At 45.4% G+C, this 20,819-nt stretch overlaps 2 protein-coding genes across 3 annotated transcripts in view; one reads left to right on the top strand and one right to left on the bottom strand.

The window, feature by feature from the left end:
* LOC125432491 (scaffold attachment factor B1-like) overlaps positions 1 to 11,315 on the bottom strand; it is a 38,828-nt gene extending 27,513 nt beyond the window's left edge. For both annotated transcript variants that reach the window (XM_048496047.1, XM_048496048.1), the window contains exons 1-4: positions 11,033 to 11,315; positions 2,469 to 2,556; positions 423 to 487; positions 128 to 328 (exon numbers count right to left, since the gene is read on the bottom strand). In XM_048496047.1, the coding sequence (XP_048352004.1) occupies positions 128 to 328; positions 423 to 487; positions 2,469 to 2,556; positions 11,033 to 11,248 (570 nt within the window). In that variant the 5' untranslated portion in view covers positions 11,249 to 11,315. The remainder of the gene's footprint in view (positions 1 to 127; positions 329 to 422; positions 488 to 2,468; positions 2,557 to 11,032) is intronic.
* Positions 11,316 to 12,908: 1,593 nt separating this feature from the next.
* The window catches only part of LOC125432465 (scaffold attachment factor B1-like), a 37,112-nt gene continuing 29,201 nt past the window's right edge, over positions 12,909 to 20,819 (top strand). The window contains 5 exon segments of the mRNA XM_048495999.1: positions 12,909 to 13,235; positions 14,739 to 14,826; positions 15,857 to 15,921; positions 16,013 to 16,291; positions 20,107 to 20,169. Of these exon segments, the coding sequence (XP_048351956.1) occupies positions 13,020 to 13,235; positions 14,739 to 14,826; positions 15,857 to 15,921; positions 16,013 to 16,291; positions 20,107 to 20,169 (711 nt within the window). The 5' untranslated portion in view covers positions 12,909 to 13,019.

The raw sequence follows: 20,819 nt of genomic DNA, 5'->3' as shown, positions 1-20,819 counted from the left end.
TCGAGGTGTAGTGTGCCAAAGGATAGGAGGATCCAAATTTCTCATAATGATCTCAACCAATTAACCAGCTGGGTGGGTTCTGGCACATCATTTAAAAATGTATAGAAGGACACCATCAGTTACAGACCTCATTATCCACCAGCTGATTAGGAAGTTCCTTCAGTTCTGCATCAGTATTGTCTTTCTCATCAGAGTCAAGAACGTTCTCAGAAATGTAATCATCCTTGCAGTCAACAGCACTGGAATTATCTGTTTCAGCTTCATCTAACACACTGATGTCCATCATGTCAATATCCTGAAAGTTATCTGAACTTGCTTCAGTATCCTCCTGTGAAGGTAAAAGGTGGGCACAGAACGGGAAACTATTAGCAGCATGTCCCAAACACGCCTGCTAAGTAACACAATTCCCCTACCATTCATACCTGCCCATCTCTTGAGTTCTCCTCCATTCCGTTATCTTCACCATCTTCTTCTTCTGGTTTACGACCTAAAAAGCAACACAGAGGCTCAAGACTAAGGGGATCGCTACACTGCTGGCTTCAAATTTTAGATACCAGTTAAAAAATACACAACAGCAATGCTGGTCTGAAGAACTACTCTGACCTTCTGAAGCCACCACCAAACAAGCCATCACCCAGTAAGGAGTGCGCCTTCCATCTTTACTTTTATGGAAAATAAAGAAAAAAATGCTTTTAAAAAGTGGTGATAAATATTCCACTCAAAATTACAGGGTTTTTTCTGGGGGGGACTGTGTGCACTAATACACACACAGGTGGTCACAGCCAACTTATGGCAACCCCTCAGGCGTTTTCAAGGCAAGAGAGGTTCAAAGGTGGTTTGCCATTGCCTGGATTTGCATAACAACCTGGGACTTCTTTGGTGGTCTCCCATCCATGTACTAACCAGAGCTGACCCTGCTCATCTTCCACAATCTGATGAGATCAGGCTAGCCTGGGCCATCCAGGTCAGGGCTATGGACGTGACTGCTTCATCTAAAGACAATTCACCCAACCGTCTTCTCAGAGTCTAGGCCTATGGTTGCTCTAGACACCATCTGGGAACTCTACCTATGCTTTCTTGTATTCCAATGCAGAAAAGCGGAATGCAAATGAAGAAAACCAAAAACAAACCTATAAGTGCAGATATGTAAGGTTATACATTTGGGATGCATAACAATGAAGCCCTTACTTACTTATCATCAGTTGGCAACCAGAGTGGTTTAGTGGTTAGTATGTCAAATCAAGATCTGGGAGACAAGAAACTTGCTCAGTGACCTTGGGGCATCTGGGTGACAAGAAACTTGCTCAGTGATCTTGGGGCATCTGGGTGACAAGAAACTTGCTCAGTGACCTTGGGGCATCTGGGTGACTAGAAACTTGCTCAGTGACCTTGGGGCAGGCACACACCCACACAGTCGAAGCTTCCACACAAGATTATTGTGAGGTTTAAATGGGGAAGGTGGAGCCATTCCACATTCTTTGAAAGAACAGCAAGAAAAGGTGTCCTTATTGGAAAGAAAATATTGCCACACTGTTCATGACAGGGTCAGTTCATGTGGCCAAATCAGTGCCTGGAGAACCTAGTGGCACAGGAGAATATAAAAGCTGTTCAACCCTAATATAAAGTGTAAAATCTGAGCTAAAAACCCTTCAGTCATGAAACAGATATGGCTACACCATTAGAGAGGTTCGCAAATTATTGTATTCAGTTATTTATTCTTAACTTTATTATATCTCCATCCAGCCCATCCCTGGCTGTAGCCAGGCTCAGGATGGCTTTCAACTACATAAAACCCTATCAGAAATAAATATTAAAACCTATTATAATCTATAAATTACAACTCATGATGGCAAAATATCTCCTCAAATCAGTTTGTAAAATCCAATTTAAAAGATAGGCTGGGGTGGGGGTGGGGAGAAGTATGGACAAAAAGAGGACACCATTTAAACAACCAAAAGACATCTAACGATATGCGAATCATAGAATCATAGAGTTGGAAGAGATTACAAGGGCCATCAAGTCCAACCCCCTGCAATGCAGGAACACACGATCAAAGCAGTGTGGAAGTGATCGAGAGGCCAGCAGAAAGATGTTACAGGATAAGTAATGTTGTAAACCAACTTGGAAGGTTTTACACTTAAGCCCCTTCTGCACATGAAGAATAATGCACTTTCAATCCACTTTCATGAATGTTTGCAAGAGGATTTTGCTATTCTGCACAGTAAAATCCAGCTGCAAAGTGCATTGACAGTGCATCATTTTGCATGTGTAGAGACGAACACAGCACATTGATATTTTCTTGACCAAAAACCTCAACCCTGACTGCACTTCAAAACTATTGCATAATCTGTAAACAGCCTGAAATACGCCTCTAGACCTATATTATGGGACTGCTCTTGAAAGAACTGTTGCACACAACAATAACAAACTCCATTAGATGGCAAAACAGATGTGCTCTTTCTCTGTACCTTTTACAGTTCTTTTGGGAGTTCTCTTGCTAGTAATCTCTGCAGCGACTGGAAGTTCATCAGGATTTCCCCCTTCTTCTTCAATGGCCTGTTAGGAAAAAAACTTGTGAGTATTTCTGCAAAAATATCAGCATGTACATTATATAAAATCCCTATAAAGAGTGAAATCAAGGTCTTCTCTGTTCAGATATATCAGAGGATGAAAGACATATAAAAGTGTGGTATGATGCCTACCCTTAAAATATTCCAATAAACAAACAGCTAAAAAATATTGTTGGATTTTTTTAAAAGGAAAAGCAGCTGAACTAAAGCCAAGGCAATCTAAAATGAAATCACGGACGCATGGAGAAAAGTTTAGTGAAACACACAGGAGTAGCTGTTTAACAGGATCTGCAGTTGTTGCCTTGAGAGATTCACACTGAGGAACTTTAAGGAGTACAGCTGTAATAAAAATCCCAACCCTCTCCTCTGCTTCTTCACAAAGAATGTTTTTAAAAGTAAAAACTGGTCATCCCCCACCCCCACAACTATGCTTCAATATTAAGATTAATCCTTGTATTCTACGACACGAATGAAGTACCTTTACCCTGCCTATGCAAACATTAAAAAGGCAGATACACCTCTTGCAAACAAAGTCTGCTTCTGAATAGTCAGTGCTGAAGACTGAAGGTCATAAGATGCTAACAGGAAGACTAGATAGCTCAGAGTTGGGGTCACTGGCCGGCAGACAAGGGAAAAATGAAGTGTCTGAGGAGGAAGGTTATGAAATGTCAAGGAAAACTGGTTAAAACTCTGTAAAGCTATTTGGGGGTTAGTTGGCTTTGCCTACAAACATATTAAGATCATATCACAGTCAGTCACACGATTGCTCTATTCAGCCCAGTGCTAGGTATGACCACTTGTTGCTCTCAAAGATAGGCAACAAGACCTTCCCTGGCTTTGCTATCAGAACTTCAATCAGTTAAGAGAATATGCCATAACCCAGCGTGATACCTGTTCAACTCTCACCTCAGCTATGAATTATTGGGTAGCCTTACATATGCCTCTAACTGAATCCCACAATTGCTCAGGCAATACAAGATATTTCCAGCTGCCATAGAAATTTACTGTAAGAATAAGTAAGATGACATCCAAACCCTGCTTTACACAATATATTTAATATATATAATAGCAACGGGTAGCCCCAATGTGCAAACCTAAAAATATGTTTTCTGAAAACCTAAATTTGCAGAAAAATGTGAAAAAAAATTAAAAGGAGAAGGCAATTAAAAATAAAGTAAAAACATGTACAGAAGCAGCAGGAAAAAAATAACATTTTGGCGGCACTGGGGATCACTGTAGCAACCTACAATGATACAACATGTTGCATCATGACTTGGCTGGGATAGCTAACACATAAAATGTTTTTTTAAGGGTTTGGCATTTGATAAGGGTGAACATATTGATGTGAGGGAAGGAAGCAACAGCAAATTTTGGGGGAACGGGAACAGGATTTCCTTTCTCACTGATCAGTCACTTTGGGGAAAGACAAAACGCACCAGCCAAAGATAACAATCTTGCTGAGAGAGAAGATTGGTAATGGCAGATGACCTTCCTCGAAATACAGCTTGATCTATGCACACAATTCCTGATCTACTTCTGTGTTACATAGCAGTCCCACAGAGAAGTGATTGGGGATTTTTAACCAAGTCATGCTGTACAGAAACAAGGAAACCTAACAGTGACCAACCAAGATGTGTCCTAGAATTATCTGCAACACACAGGGTATTTTAATACACCTGATAAGGTTTCCAAGGCAGACACAATAAGATTCAGGATGCAAGTCTAAAAGGCACTACTTCGACTGGGTATAAACAAGTGATGCTCATAAACAGTATCACGTAAAACCTTACCCTGATTTCAAAACTGCTGTGAAATCTTTCTATCCTTCTGTAGTAAAGGCAAAACTCCCTTTTCAAAGAGATATGCCTGGCCAGTCTTCCAAAACTTTTTAACCATAAGAACAGAACCAAGAGTTTTATTTCTGCATATCATGGCCCACCCCCAAGCATAATACAGGATTAAGAACGTGGTTCAATTTCTTTCAAATACTGAGATACTTATCAGCTCAGCTAACAGAGAGCCCAACATTTCTGCACCTTTAAAATGTCCCTTTGTATTGTGTTTATTTTGGTGATCTTTATCAGACCTCAAGAAACTTACCTGTGAAGGGTCCTTCTCCTCTGAGCATAAGGAGGACATTTTGTGGGTGGTTCCCATCATCCCATTGGGGAGGCAAGAAATGAACTTTTTTCCCCTTCCTGTGGGGCAGGACCGCCCCCTTTGCTCCAGTTTGGAGACTCCGAGAAGCAGTAGCATAAAACAATGAAGACTTACCCAAAACATAACTTAAACTTGAGGTTAACGTGATCCCATAACAACTAGGGACCAAGAAGAGGAACAAGGAATAACATTAACAAATATGGATAACCTCCAAGGGTATGAGCTGTTAGTCATGGATTGAAGAACAACAGCAAGGGAGAGAAGATAAAATGGGAGGCCAAGATGTCCTCATTACGCTCAAAGGAGAAGGACCCTTCATGGGTAAGTATCAATGGTTGTTCTCCCCTGAGATAGAGGACATCTTGTGGGGCCTCCCAGAGCAGTGTTCCATTAGTTGGGTGGGTCATTGTCATAGGAAGATAGAACATGCAACAGAATTTTGTGCCCAAAGGTTGGGTCAGAGGAACTAAAGAGGTTGATTTTATAGTGTTTGATAAAGGTTGAAACAGAGGACTATGTAGCAGTCTTACCGATCTCCTCTACAGATACGTTTTTGGAAAGGGCAGCGTTAGCTGCTGCTCCTCAGATGGAGTGGCCCATGATGCCCATCAAGGGTTTCAGCTTCATGGCCCTGTACGCCTCTATGATGCAATACTTGAGGCAGCGGCTGATTAGCGCTGCTAGAGACTGCTTTCCCCATTGGAGGGTGATTCTGAGATGAATAGGGACTCAGACTTTTGGAATGGCTGAGTCCTGATGAGGTACGCCTTCAAGAACCTTCTGATATCCAGGTTGTGCAATAGCACTTCTTTGGGATGCTTTGGGTCGAGTAGAAATGTTGGGAGGTACAGCTCCTGTTCCCAGCAGAGTCTGGTGTTCACCTTGGGTCTAAAGGTGGGATAGGGCCTGAGGACCACCTTGTCTTTGTGGAAAATGCAGAAGTCCAGATGTACTGAAAGGGCTGCGAGTTCCAAGACGCAGTGTGCCGAACTGATGGTCACTAGGAACACTGTCTTTATAGTCAGAGCATGCTGATGGGGATGTGAACAATGGGCTCAAAAGATGGCTTCATTAGTGGGTTGAGGACCATGTTGAAGCTCCAGGTTGAGAAGTCATGAACCTGAGACTTGTCAATGGCTCTGGCCTCTTTGAGGAACCTAATGATGTATGGGTGCCTGTTGGTTTGCCAGTGACCCAGCTGCGGTAGGACGGTTGATAGGCTGCGACCTAACACTTTAAGGTGTAGAAGTGGAGGCCAGAGTCCAGGTTGTCCTGAAGAAAGTTTAGACGGGGGGCCATCCCCAGGTTTAGGGAGTTGACCTTTTCTCGTTTGGTCCAGCGGAAGAAAGCCTTCCACATGGTGTCATAAACACGGTTAGCTGACTGTCTCCTAGAGGAGAGCATGGTGTGGGTGGCACTGACGGAGAGACCAGCTGATGGGAGAGATAGCCTCTCAATCTCCAGACAGTTAGCTTCCATTTGGTGGGGTCTGGATGGATCCTGGGGGCTCCAGAGTTGGCAGAATAGATAGCAGTAGAAGTATTGAGAACCAGGGTCTTTGTGGCCAGTTGGGAGCACCATTATGACCTCCACCCATGAAAGGAAACCTTCCTCAGGAACTTGGGAAGGATCGGGAATGGCAGAAATGCATACAGAAGCACCTCTGGCCATGCAGCGGTCAAGGCGTCCATGGCCTCCGCTTCCTTGTGGAGAAGAATCTTGGGATCTTGGTTTTGTTTTGGGTAGTGAAGAGGTCCACCTCTAGGATGCCCCGGGGCTGGGTGATCCAGGCAAACAGCTCTGACTTCAAGCTCCATTCTCTCTCCGAGATCTATTGGCAGCTGAGCCAATCTGCAAGGAGGTTGACTGTCTCCTGGATGTGTTCTGCGAGGAGAGTCTGCTCCACCAGCCTTAGGATATTTGATGCTTCCTGGGGGAGGGCCAAGGAGCATGACCCTCCTTGGTGGTTGAGGTATGCTGTGTCGGCAATATTGTCCGCCCAGATCAGGACGTGCTTTCCCTTCAGGGGCGGTTGGAAGGTGGAGATGGCAAGGAAGGCTGCTCTCAGTTTCAGGTGGTTGTTTGGTAGAGAGGACTGCTTGAGAAACCATAGGCCCTGGCCTGGATAGTTTTCCAGTAAGGTTCTCCAGCCCCGTAAGGCTGGCGTCCATGAAGACGTGCTCCTGGGGGTCCAGTAGGCCTTCCCTGTCGTAGGTTTGAGAGTTTGGTCCACTATAACAGGCTATACTTGACCTGTCTGGAAAGACTGATGGTGAGGTGGCGCTTTTGGCAGATGTCGTCCTGAAATGGTGCCAACAGCTTCTGTAAGGTTCTGGTGTGAAACCTCCCCCACTGCAGGGTGTCCAAAGTGGCGTTCAGAAGGCCCATGAGGAGGGGTAGGGAACCTGCGGCTCTCCAGATGTTCAGGAACTACAATTCCCATCAGCCTCTGTCAGCATGGCCAATTGGCCATGCTGGGAGGGGCTGATGGGAATTGTAGTTCCTGAACATCTGGAGAGCCGCAGGTTCCCTACCCCTGCCCATGAGGAAGGAAATGGCCACGAGGGAGGTTGATCTGCCACAGATGGTCTGGAGGACTAACTCTCTAAACTTGACGGTCTTCTTGGGAGGGACAAAGAACCTGCTGGCTGAGGTGTCAATGATGAAACTCAGGTACTCCAGTCCCTGAGTGGGAACGAGAGAGCTCTTGTCTGGCCCTGCAGGCAAGTAGAACCTTGAATGTGTTGCTCTCACCTGGGATGCAGAGGGGGGATCAAATGAGAATGTTGTCCAAATAAAGATGAAGTGCCACGCCGGACCAGCGAAGGAGGGCCACCCCGTTCACTAGTAACTTGAAAACACGAGGAGCCAAGGAGAGGTTGAACAGTAGTGAACTGATATCGATACAGAACTGTAAGAACCTTCTGTGTCCCTGGAAGACAGGGATGTGGAAGTATGCCTCTGTGAGGTTTATAGAGGTCAGGAACTCCCGTGGCTGGAGAGATTCTGCTATGGAGTGAAGGGTTTCCAATGGGAGGTCTAGGATGCCCCTCCAATCCCCGTTGCATTTGGGCAGTGAAAAATATTGAATAGACACCTTCTCAGAACTTAACTGCCTGAATCCTGAGGAGGTGGCATGAGGGAGGAACCATCATGCCACCATGGTAGTGTACCTAGTGTTGGGGTCCACGGCTTAGAAGTCCCCCCCGACATGGTCCTGAATATGTAAAGCTGCCATGCATTTGGATAGGAGGTAGGAATAATCTCCCATTTTGAAGAACCGGGTCTCCTCCTCTTTGGGGGGCTTGTCCTCATTGCCAGACCCCACCCCCTCTCCTCTGAGAAGAGTTCTCCCTCTTCCCTGATGTCATATTCGCCCTTGGAATCTGAGGAGGGCACTCTCTGAGGGCTGGTGCAACTGCACTTTGGGGTAGCCTTGGTGGGCCAGATGGCATTCCATCCCTCCCCCCCAAGGAGTTGTGTGTGGCTGGATCCTCAGGCACTAATGGGCTCATGGTCCTGAAGGGAAGCTAAAAGGTGGGGCTCAGCTTCTAACCCTGGCAAGCTCTGAGCAAAAACAGAATTCACCTGTCTTTGAGGGCCTCCTTAACAAAGGCATAGACGTCTAGGGGCAAGGAGAGGAAACCAGAAGCGGGTACATTACCCAATTGCGTCAGGATTAATTGATTCCTCCGTGGAAGCACTGGAACCCTCTGGTGCATTGCCGGAGCCCTTGAGAGTGGCTGGGAGCACCAGCAGAAGCCCCCTTCTGGCACAGCTTTATTTTCATGCGCTTTTGAGCCTTTACGGTACACCACATTACCTTTAAGTTTATTGCTGGGACAGCCTTCATTGACGTGTCTGCAACCTTCTGAGAAGCTCCCCTTGTTCTCAGAGAGGTCAGAGTCTTGCCACATTTTAAGAGGCAAGGGGGGGAGGGCGAGGGGGGAAACTGAGGAGAGGCTCTGAGGAGAGGAAGCGGCAAAGGTCAAAGAAGAGGGGCCAGAAATCCTGGGAAGGGCCAGACTGGAGCAACTTAAGAGCGAGGAGAAAAGGAGGCAGAAGATAAATGCGCAAAAGAGAGAGAGGATAGGCAGGGTGGAACAGATAATTCAAAGTGTGCTACTCCACTTGGAGGCAAGAATCAAACTGGAGCAAAGGGGGCAGTTCTGCCCTACAGAAAGCGGGTAAATTCATTTCCTGCCCCCCCCCCCCGGAACCACCCACAAGATGCTCAGGGGAGAACCTACTGAATTCCAGTGGGTGGCTATAATGCTTCATGAGGACAAAGGATGAATGCAGCCTGGTCCAACAAATATTAAATGGTGCTGATTTTTCCTTTCTACCTAAATGTCAAGATCCATAAAAGGATCAAGATCCACATGTCAAGATCCACATTCTCTCCTGAAGATTTCTGAGAAGAGGTGGACAAAAAAGAAACCGGAAGAGTTTCTACCTTCATTCATATTGTTTGCACCACCCTTATCCCCTGCCCCCCGTTCCTCTACAATGCTTTCTCCTTTCCCTTCTACCCCATAATCCCCTTTCCTTTACGGAAGCCCCTTTACCATAATTCATTTCCTCATAATTCCTCCACCATTCCCAGTTTCATTTACTTTATCCAGTGTGTTTAGACTGCTGGACTAGCACCAGAGACAATCAGGGTCAAATCTCTACTCAGCCATGTAACTCACTAAGTGAGTAACCTTGGATAAGTTACAATCTCTCAACAGGGTTGTTATGGAAATCAAATGGGAAAAGTCAAATACACCACTGTAGGTTCACAGAAGCTGCATGGGATAATTAAAAAAATAGAATAAATGGGTGTACAAAGTGCTGTCAAGTCACCCTCAATTTATGGCAACCTAGTAGGTTTTCAAGGCAAGTCACTTCCTGCCTCTGCATAGCGACCGCAGTATTCCATGGCCTTCCAAGGACTAGCCTGGACCAACCCTGCTTAGATTCTGAGATCTAATGAGACTGGGCTAGCCTGGGTCATCCAGGTGAAGGCAAGAGAAGTTCAAAGATGGTCTGCTATTCTCCTCCTCTGCATGTCATCCCTGAATTTCCTTTGTGGTCTCCCATCCAGGTACTAACCAGGAACCACCCTTCTTACCTTCTGAAATCTGAGATCAGCTCAGCATGGTCCATGGATCAATAAATATAACTCTTGTTTTCCCCCACCACAGAATCCCTCCCATTTGCCAGGATTACTTCCAGTTGCAGTTAGTTTTATTTAGGGCTGCAATTATTTTCTAAATTATTATTATTGGCAGCCTTTAATGGAGCTTTTAAATAGTTGACTTTTTGCTCCATTTTCCTGATTACTGATTTTATTGTGCTTTAAAAATTTATTTGAATAACATTGCATTTAAATCGCAAAGCAGCCTCAAGTTCCACATGAGAGAAAGCTGGCTTTAAAATGTTTTAAATGAATACATTAAAAATAAATTCATTCTTCACCCCTGTGTCACCCTCTCTCTGCCAGCATATTCACTCACAGAAATTTACACTCATTTTCTTTTGTTGAATGGTGGCCTTCCTAGTCTCTAATCTGGTTAATTACCTGTTCGGATACTGACATTCACACTTTCCCCCAGGGCTCAAGGCAAGCTGCAGAAACTGTTTACTTGGCACACCTTCTCTCCAAGAGGCACAGATGGCTCTCAGCTTCTCCCCATTTCATCCTCACAACCATCAACAGTGCATAACTGGCCCAAGGTCACCCACCGGAAGACTCGAACCCAGATCTCCCCAGTCCTCATGTCTGCAAACTGGTACCCAGAAACCCTTAATGAGAGCGATCTCCAGAAAAGGGCCTTTAAGGCAGCCTCCCGTTTGACAGTCAAAGGGGTTTCAGATCGTTCCCCCCATTCTGGTGCAATTAAAAAACGGATATCTCTTTCTCTAAACGCACGAAATAGTGGCTAACGAGTTGGTCAAGGATCTGGGAGCTGCGAGTTCGAATCCCCACTGGTGCCATGGAGGGTGACCTTGGGACAGTCGCGCACTCTCGGTCCGGCCAACCTCACGGGGTTGTTGTGAGGACCGAAGGGAGCAAAGGATAACGTCAGTCGCTTCGAGTCCCCCATCGGGGAGAAAGGTGGGACAAAAACGAATAAAAGCCGCCCCTGACAGAAGAGGGGCCTGAAGCCCTTCAGGGACGTTGAACAACTAACAGCTTTGTCTGCAGCATAGACCAGCCCTCACCACCTATTTCGCTGTAGGGGTCTCGCAGGGAGGGAGGCCCCTCCCCCCCATCATGGCGCCGCGGCCCCCTCCTCCCTGCCGGCCTCACTGACTCTGCGGAGGCGCTCGAGGAGGACGCTCTTGTTGCCGCCGGTGTCCAGGTTGCGGCGCTTCAGCTCGGCCCTCAGGTCGATCACCCGCAGCTCGCTCAGGCGCCGGCCCGGCGTGGAAGAAGGTGGAGGCAGAAGCGGCGACGCGGCGGCGGTCGCCGCCTCTTCCCCGCCCGATCCTGCCGACGCCGCCTGGCTCTCAGACTCGGCCGCCGCCATCGCTTTCTCCGCCCTTCACGATCCTTTTCCCTCAACAACACGCTGCTCACTCAGGGCCAAATGGCAGGAAGGCTTTTAAATAATTGAGAAACTTGGTACTGGCACGGCTGCTGAGAGCGCAACAGGGGGGCAGCTCACTGCCTGCCAGTGCATGAACAGAAGGAAAGAAAGGCGCATGCGCAGACGGTTGTGGGTTCTATGGAAATGCTAGAGATAGGGCAGGAGCAAGGGGGCTCCTGTTGGAAATATGTAAACGTCACCGCTGGGGCTGAACTAGAAGGTTCCGTGCATCTTTTTTTTAAAAAATTTTTTTTTATTATTTTCAGAGTATATTTGACAGAAAAGAATTGGAAAAAATGTTAGAGAACAGAGACCACATCTACCCCAAACTATATTGATTACCCATTACGTAATGGATCCCAACATGACATCCTGGTATTAATAGAGAAACTGTTCTGGGATTCCCCCCCCCCCTTTCTCGCCGCAGCACACTGAAGATGCAAGCACGTAAATGAAAATTTAAAAGCACCAGTTCCATGATGTATTTCCCCACTCTGTTGCAGAGTTACTGCAGGTCCACGTAGGAATATTCTTAACCGCCCAGAGCCATGGTGACAGGCGGGATACTGTTTTAATAAACATTATTATTAGGACGCTTCTTTAGGAAAGGAACAGGCTGGTAGTCTATCCAATACTCGTCGTATACATTGTCCTCCTCTTACAAGACAATTATAAGTTAACGTTATACAACAGAGCGATAAAATTGGGAGCATACATGAAACACGTTGATTTGCTTTCAGTAAATAACACAAGGTAGACATCTGACTAATTTTCAAACAAGTCTATGGGTTTTATAAAGAGCCCTTTTGCACCATTCCGGTTTACTGAAACTTCCCTATTACCCACTCCTTATTTCCTCTATAAAGTATTCCCTCATAAACACCTTTGTTCTCCACATTTAGATCAGGCCCTGCAATATCTTCACAGAATACCATCCCAGGATGATAACGAATTCTAGATGGTCTTGGTTAAACGTGTGAGTTCTTACCACTTAAGGATTTTTTTAAAAAGATGTCTGGTAGTGTTGTGTGTGTGTAAGTACCATCGTAGCTCTTTAAGGATTAATTAAGTTTATCTAGACCAAATTCCATGTTGTTCTGATGACAGTTCTGTCAACCGCTGCAGAGTGATAGAGCGGCTATATCTACTGTCTTCCATTAGGTATTGACCCCGAGACCGGAAGTCAAAGCTTTCGCTATGGCCTTCATGTAATTGTAAACGAACAAAAGAGCGCTTGCGCACTATCATGCAGTTGTAAGGCGAGCGGAAAGCCAAAGGGGTGTCCAAAAAACATGAATGGGACAGATTATGTTCTCGCAGCCGAACGACACGAGCCTGTCTCTTTATGAACCCTTTAAAATGGTATTCTTATCCGTTGAGGATAAATAATTTTCAAAACTAGAATTTCTCTGAGTAGACTTCTTTTTCTCCCTTTCTATACCCTTGGCCGCATCCAGGTACTGGTAGAAGGAATATTTCCCCGCGCATGCGCATCTCTCCCCTATTAGCGTGCCACCACTTCGATTGCGAACGTCACTCTCGAACGGCCAACAGACTCTTGAGTCTGCGCATGCGTACAGGGTACATTCGAGCGCCGGTAAGCTTCCCGCATGCGCACAGAAGCGGTGACCGCCATTTTGCGCGCAGCTTCAATCCGTCTTTCTGACTTAAAAAAAAAAACCAAGCCAAAAGAGAACGGCGTTCGCTTCCGATGGCGTCAGAGAACGAAGCCGGACTCGTCGGAGAGGCGACTATGCCCCTCAGCGGTGGCGGCACATCGGAGAGCCCCGGTGGTGGCGGCCTCGGGGGGATGACGACGGTGCGGCGCCTCACCGACCTGCGAGTGATCGACTTGAGAGCAGAACTGAAGCGCCGCAGCCTAGATACCGGCGGGAATAAAAGCGTCCTCCTCGAGCGGCTTCGAACGGTAAAATTTCTCCTGAGGGGAGCAAGAAAAAACTAGAATAAGGGCCGCAGGGTGATATCTGTTCTGCGCATGTGCGGGGCTCGAAATCCTCTATTCCGCGGTCAGTAAATGGAGCCTCTTGGTTCTATTGGGCGCGTGACGTAAAACGTTTTTTGCGCGAGCCTGGGTGTGGGTACGTGTAGGGTTTATGGGAGGCACGTGGGCAGATGACCAGCCGTTCCCACTTCTGCGTTAACTTAGCCATTTCTTTCCTGTTTTTGAAATATAGTTTCCTTCGAATAAAGATAAGCTTGAGGCTGGTTGGTTAGTTGTGCCAGCTAAATGTAACCTTTGTGTTCAGAGGATTAAATGGTAGTTTTCCAGATTTGTAGGTGGGTTTGGCAATTGCCAGGTGGAGATCTCACAATTATAATCGATCCCTGTAGACTGCAGTTTCCCCGAGAAAAATAGCTGCTTTGGAGGTATTATGCCATGCTGAGTTCCCCTCACACCCGACTATCCCCAGGCCCCATTCCCCACATGTTTTCAAGTGCTTACCAACCAAGAGCCAGTAACCCTATTTTATAGGCCTGTTGTTTATTCCATTCTCTAGAGGTTTTCTCCCTGCTGTTAATGGTGTTGCAACAGCCTTGTGAAGGGTGCAGGGCAGGAAGTGGTTGAGGCAAGGTTACTAACTAAATTTCATGGAAGAGTGGGGATTTGAACCTGGGTGTCTCACATCTTTCTCTTATCGTCACAGTGTATTGACTGATCACCGCATTTGTTGATATTAGCTATTAGTTGTGGTGGCCATCTGGAGCCTCTGCTTTCAGTGGCAGTCCACTTTTGGATGCTAGGAAGGTACAAGGAACATTCCCAAACTGTTGTTCTTATGTTCTGCTTGTGGGCTTCCTGAACACATCTTTCTGGTCCCTGTATGGTCAGAGCTTAAGGGCAGAATACAGCATCACATTACTGATGAAGAAAAACAATTGAAAACGGCCAAGGAGCATGCATTCCGTTTTGATGTATGGGATGTGTAGGAGGACGTCGTGGTCCTTGCAGAAGTAGATTGCCTAGGTTCATGGACTATATCAGACATGTGTGGATTTGTTCTGAAAAGTAAAGAACGAAATTGTTATGAATTTGTGATGCAGCAAATGTTATACTATAATCACATTATGAGATAAGAATAAGATGTATGTATTGGAAGGCTAATATGCCAAAATTATTTAAATTAATACACATTATAATTGGAATCAGATTGCGGTTGGGTGTAACACGTTGTTTGTAAGGTTATCATCAATTGAACGTTACAACCCCTTTCATTAATTTTGTTCCTATTGGCATCAGCTGTTTGGCCAGGAGCAAGTTTTAATGGTGGGATTTAGTTTGGAAGTATATGGTCCTATTTGTTTTACAAACGTCAAAGTGCTAATTGAGGGTTAATTTTTCTTTAGGCTCTTCTGCATTAAACATAGTGATCCTCTGTTAAGAAATGGTTGTTTTTGGTCTGTCTCATAGGCTATTGAGGAGGAAGGGGGAGATCCTGATGAGATTCCAGTGGTGTCTGAAACAACCAACAGGAAGACTTCCAAAAGAAATAGTAAAGGTATGCAAAGGAATATAGAAGGTTCTGTCTGTGTTCAATCAGTTTTGTATTTTGCTTATTTTCTTAAGCTGAACAGATAAACTAAGATATTCCAGATAGAACGTGTGTGCACACTGGCCCTCCTGAAGTGGAAACAGTTCACACATTCTCAGAGTCTTCATAGGCGAAACCACAACTTTGCTGTGTGTGTTTTAATCAACAGCAGCTTCTCAGTCCCTATGTATGCCCTGTTGTGTCAGTGAAAGTAACTTGAACAGCAGATTCACTTAAGGTTATGGCGCTGCCCATCTAGCCAAATAAAATTGCCTGCTCCTCCATACAGAAAAATGCCCTATATGTGTAACGCTATAGGTGAGTAAGCTTTTCTTTGGCATGTAAGTTACGGATCACGAGAACGACCCTTGTAATTTAAGTCAGAACAATTTCCATTTCTAACATTTTGAGCCATCGGTGACTCAGAATCCTGCAGACTTCTCATGCCGGCATTTGTGCCCATTCTGAGGATCTAATGTGGGGGGCTAGGCAGGGGGTGGGGGAATACTCGTGACGGGTAGGGAAATAGCAACAGTTATTTCATGTGGCTGCATCAGGCAGAGAGATGAGGCAGTGAAGTTGCCTCTGTTGACCAGTTTGGAACAAGCTGTCTCCCCACCCCCCCAGTTATCTCCTGCTGTGACCATTCCATTCGGTAATTATGGAATTATTCTGTATGTTAGCTACGTACCTGAATTTGTCCCCCCATCCCTTCTTTCTGGCCCTTTTTCTTCTTGCATTGCATGTAGTTTAATTATTGTTCAAATTGTAAACGGCTTCAAATATAACGATGAAAAGAAGGTACATAAGCGTGCCAAATAAATAAGGTGGCACGCTGTAGTGTTTTTAAAAAACTGTTGAATCCTGTTTGTAGGAACTGTTAAACTCTGCTCCTTTCTGTATTTTTTTAACTTGCACAGAGGATCAAACTGTGAAGAGTAATTTTGCGTATGCACGCTTCACCCTTCTCAGCTTCTAACCTTTGTGATCTTTTTAGGACGCAGGCCAGAGGAAGAGGGTGTTGAAGACAATGGCCTTGAGGAAGATTTTGGAGATGGACAGGTATGGCTGGTCTAGTCTCAAAGCTGCAAAGTAACTGCTCTGCGCCTCAAGTCCCGACTGCTGTCATATGTGTTCTTTTTTCTTTTTGCAGGAGGATGTTGAAGCAAATTTGGATAACTTGCAGGATATTGACATGACGGATGTTAGTGTGTTAGACAAAGCTGAAATAGATAACAGCAGCGCGGTAGACTGCCGAGCGGCCGACAGTGCCGCTAGTGGGCTTGACTCCCTCTCTGGCAGTCAAGGAAATGCTGGGGCAGGAAGGAGAGAACTTCCACCGCAACTTGCGGGATGTCCTGCAGGTGACATGGAGGTACTTCCGCAGTTGCCGGGCATTAAAGAAGACCCGAGAGAAATACCAGTAGCCATGGTATGCATCTCTGCTCTCGTGTGCGGAATCAGAATCAACGATGAAAGTGATCGCTTTAATTTTTATCAAAATGGCAAAAATAATAGGGCAATTACAGAAATAAACATCAAGCTGATCCCTAGCTTTCAAAAGTAATCCACATAATCATGCACCATTTTTTACCCTACTAAAACCTATAAAGGTCAGTCACCTGAATCATAAACATTACAATGGCAGAAGTTCAGAATTGTTTCATGGTTGAATGCTCTGTTTTTTGCCACATGCATTTCTACTGGTCATCATTTTATTTTATTTTTAAATGCGTGTGCATGTGCATGTTTCAGAGGACGGCAGCTACATTTTTGACTTGGGTGAGGTGGGGTGTTACGGTGCAGGCAGACGTTAGTCTTGTTCCCTTTTGGAATGGTCCTTGGAATCAGGATGCCCCAAACTACTGGGCATTATGTGGGAGTCACCTTAAGTGTTGTATATTATGGAGTTCTAATTATGTGTATTTACATGGCAATCCTAAGGATAGTTACTCCAGTCTAAGCCCATGTGTTTCAGTGGGGAAGCAGATGCCAGTAACAACGTAGGATTACATATAGTTTGTCTTTATGGGTGGCAGCTCAGGAGAAGGTGAACTACACTGTGTAAGCCAATACAATCAATAGTTTAGAGTGGATTTCAAAGTCGGATTTCTAAGTGAAGTATTTAAGGCTGTCTCACTCTTTTCTCCTCCCCCTCCCCCTTTTCAGTATTTTAATTCCTATTTGTAAACTGTCGACCTGCCTGAGATCTTAGGAGTGAAGGCAGTTCAATGAATACAAAAGCTATTGTTTGTAGAACTGGGTCTGAGAAACCATATTTGCAAATTTGAATATGCCTTAAAACAGCAGTTCCCAGCCTGGGGTGCGTGCCAGGGTGTTTGGAGGTACACGAAAAAAAAACCATAATGAGTTTGATAATCTGGGGTTACAATTTTAGGGAAGTAGGTTGCCAGGGGGTATGCAAGTGAAAAAAGGTTGGGAGCTAGTGCCCTAAAACATCACTTTCTGGAGATTTTCTGCATTAATCCTCCATGGTGCAGAGCTGCAACACTGCAATTAAAGTTCTGCTCCTGACCTGAATTCAATCCCAAAAAAGTTGGTTTCAGGCTCACAGTTATCTTTCCGAGGTCAATGGAATGAAGTACCCATTTTAAGCATGAGGCTGCATTATAGATAATTGGGACAGCATTTGTGTGAGGGCATCCTATGAACCTAGTCTCTCTAGTGAATGTCACGATGTGATGTCTTGACATGGTTCAGTGATGACCTACACTTGCACAAGGATGTATGCCTTACCCTTGAAGCTGGAACAACCATGCACTGTTGGCTTCACTGCAATTATATACAACAAGGTTTGGCTGCTTTGTGTAAAGAGTGCATTTCTGTGAAGGCCATTAGAGAATCTCTGGTTTTCATGCTATCTTGGGCAGAAGGCTTCAATTCCTTGGAAGCTTATTGGAGGCTTTTTGGTGAAAAGTAGGCTCTGTAGTACATACACTAGAGCAGGGGTCTGCAACCTGCCAATTGGCCATGCTGGCAGGGGCTGATGGGATTTGTAGTCCATGAACATCTGGAGAGCCGCAGGTTGCAGACCCCTGCACTAGAGTTCTCTGCAGCATGCTACTTTCCGGGGGTAGGCATGCAAGAGGTTCTCTGATATAGAATGGAGCATTGAACTTGCTGTGGCAAGTAACTAACAAACCTAAGAATTATATGAAGGCAAGTCCTTTTAATGCATCAGAAGTAGGACTTCGATCTGGAGAGGGGTGGTTCTTGTTTTGGAGGTTCTGCGGCTAAGGGAAGAACATTCAAGCTAAAAAGAATTGCCACGCTGGAGTAATCTGTATGGGGAGGTGGAGGACGCACTGATTACATTAATGATGGGGAAATAGCCCTATCCTAGAACTGGATGTCCTGCCACGTATGAAAATAACCAGCCTGCATGATGTAAGCTTCATGTTTTGTTTCGTACTGGATAGCCACAAATGTTCCATGGCTGAGTGCTCAATAGTAACGTTCCGGCGCACACAAATGGGACTTGCACGGCCTCTATTATACAATTTGTTTTACACACACACACACACACGCCAAAGGAAGCCTTGGCTTTCTGAAATAGGCTGGGGGGGGGTGGGGGGTGGGGGATGAATTTCTCCTGAGGAAGCCTGTTGGTGCTGTTGTATATGAGGTCTGGCTGCTCCTTGATTATTGTCTGTCTGAGAGTGTCCTTTGGAGAGGGGAAGTTTTTATAACTTGGAGAACAGAAGGACCCCTGAGAATGGAAGAATTGGGTTGGTGAATAAATGTCAGCCATGTACCTCTGTTCCTGTCTCACCCTGCTTGTAAATTTCCCCAGCAGCCTGGATCAAGCTTTGTTTCATTCTCCCCCACCCCCAACTCCAGTGCAGTAAAATGTGAACATCATTAGGGTTCTTGAAGATAAAAGTTTTGGTGGGTAGGGGCTCTAAAATGCACTATGCTGTTATGGATTGAATAATAGCACTGGATTAACAGTACTGTTTGTGGTATTGTTGTGGCAGTTAGCGGAGTTCCAGTGGATAAATCACAGTTTGCTTTCCAGGTGTGGTTTGTGTTAATTGAATTGGCGTGCTGAGGTTGAAGCCACTGTTCCACCACGACAAAGGTCCCTTCATGAAAGCTGTGAACAAAAGGAAGTGCATGCATGTAGACAGTTTTTAGCTGTGGTTTGCTTGTATTAATCCTCTGCTGGGCACAAACCATGGGTTGGTGTTAGTTCCAGAGGGATCTTATGGCTTGCTGTGATTAGTGCGTTGATTTAGTGAGAGTGGCATTCGGTGCTCGTAGGGAGACGGCGATTGACATCCAGAGTAGCAGTCCCATGCGTGATTGTCTGTGAGTATGCTGCTTAACAAAATAGGATTTGTTTCCGAGTAAATAGGCGCGAGATCTCACCATACATCAGTCTGGATAAAATGTGTCCTGTTCCAACTTAATTAGGGGCATGTTGTATTGAGACTGAGCTTCCCTAAGGTAGCAGTGTGCTGGAAACAAGCAATACAGCATCTTTCTCTCCCGATCTGGGTTACAACAATCTTTTTTTTGTGTGCTAGTATGTCAAGGGCTTAGATAAACATTGCTTAAGTTCGTTGTCATTCTTCTCCATCTTCCCTATCGCCCTTTTCTTCATTTTTAAAAATTTTCTGTGTTAAGCAAAGATGCTGGTTTATTGTAAGGTTCTTTCAAGATAAGGGAGTTATAATAAGGTACATGGAATCTGCTTGTTTTCTTACCCCTTTTGCTGGCTTGGCTTTTGTTGATAGCCATCAGTTACAGTTTGTCAGGGGGATGTGTATCATAGTAAACAAAATTCATTCTTGAAACTCTGTGATCATCAGATATAACCAATCAATGCCTCTTTGACATATGTAACCAGCCTGCTATATGTTACCACTGCCATCTGTGCATTCTTTCCTTTACCTATGCTTTATGGCTTTGCATGCTTTGTAGTAAACACAGCATCTCCTGCCCAGCAAGAAAAGAGTTACAACTATTATCTTGTTGTGAACAGAAGACCAGGTGGCTTCTTTGCTATCTGTTGCTGACCTTGGGGAGGTCTCGGTTCCAGAGACTGCCTCTGGGAAATTGGGAGGGGGATTCTGGGACTACAAATGCCAGTTTCTTTAGAACTGACTTTGGCAAGTATGGTGCTTGAATACCTCATCAATAAATGCTGCTGATTGATACTTCAGAGTCTGTTTATTGGCTTAAGGGTACAAGACCTAACACAGTTGCTTGTACATCTTTTAGGTTGAAGGTGAAGACACTGGAAGTGCCATGGAGCTGACGGCCTCTGATTTAATCATTAAAAAGGTAAAACGATTTTAAAATTATTTACTGATTTTACAGTAATTTTGAAAAGTTGCCAAATTGCTGGAACGTTCATGATACAGGAAGACTCTGACTTTCCAGATATTTATTTATTTTATTTATTTTTCGGATTTTTATACCGCCCCATCCCCGAGGGGCTCTGGGCGGTGTACAACATAAAAATATAAACATAAGCATTAAAACCTTTAAAACAGCGATAACAATAACAATGACAATAATAGATAATAATAGAGGCGTCCGAAGCTCAACTTTTAAAATTCTCCCTGGGACAGAGGGGGGAGGACGGCGAGTCATAGTGGATGGTAGGCCCAGATGGAAGGGCCAGCAGGGGGCACCATTTCAGCGGCTGGTTTCTCCGAAGGCCCGGCGGAACAACTCCGTTTTACAGGCCCTGCGGAACTCACCAAGGTCCCGCAGGGCCCGAACAGCTGGTGGGAGAGTGTTCCACCAGGCCGGGGCCAGAGCCGTAAAGGCCCTGGCCCGCGTGGAGGCCAGCCGCATCATTGAGGGGCCAGGGACCACTAATAAGTTAGCCTCCACTGAACGTAGAGGCCGTGCAGGGACATATGGGGTGATGCGGTCCCGAAGATACGAGGGTCCCAGGCCGCGTAAGGCCTTGAAGGTCAACACCA

Source organism: Sphaerodactylus townsendi, linkage group LG05 (genome assembly GCF_021028975.2).
Source record: "Sphaerodactylus townsendi isolate TG3544 linkage group LG05, MPM_Stown_v2.3, whole genome shotgun sequence".
Lineage (NCBI taxonomy): Eukaryota > Metazoa > Chordata > Lepidosauria > Squamata > Sphaerodactylidae > Sphaerodactylus > Sphaerodactylus townsendi.
The sequence above is the reverse complement of the archived record's forward strand: the minus strand, read 5'-3'. Positions and strand labels throughout refer to the sequence as shown.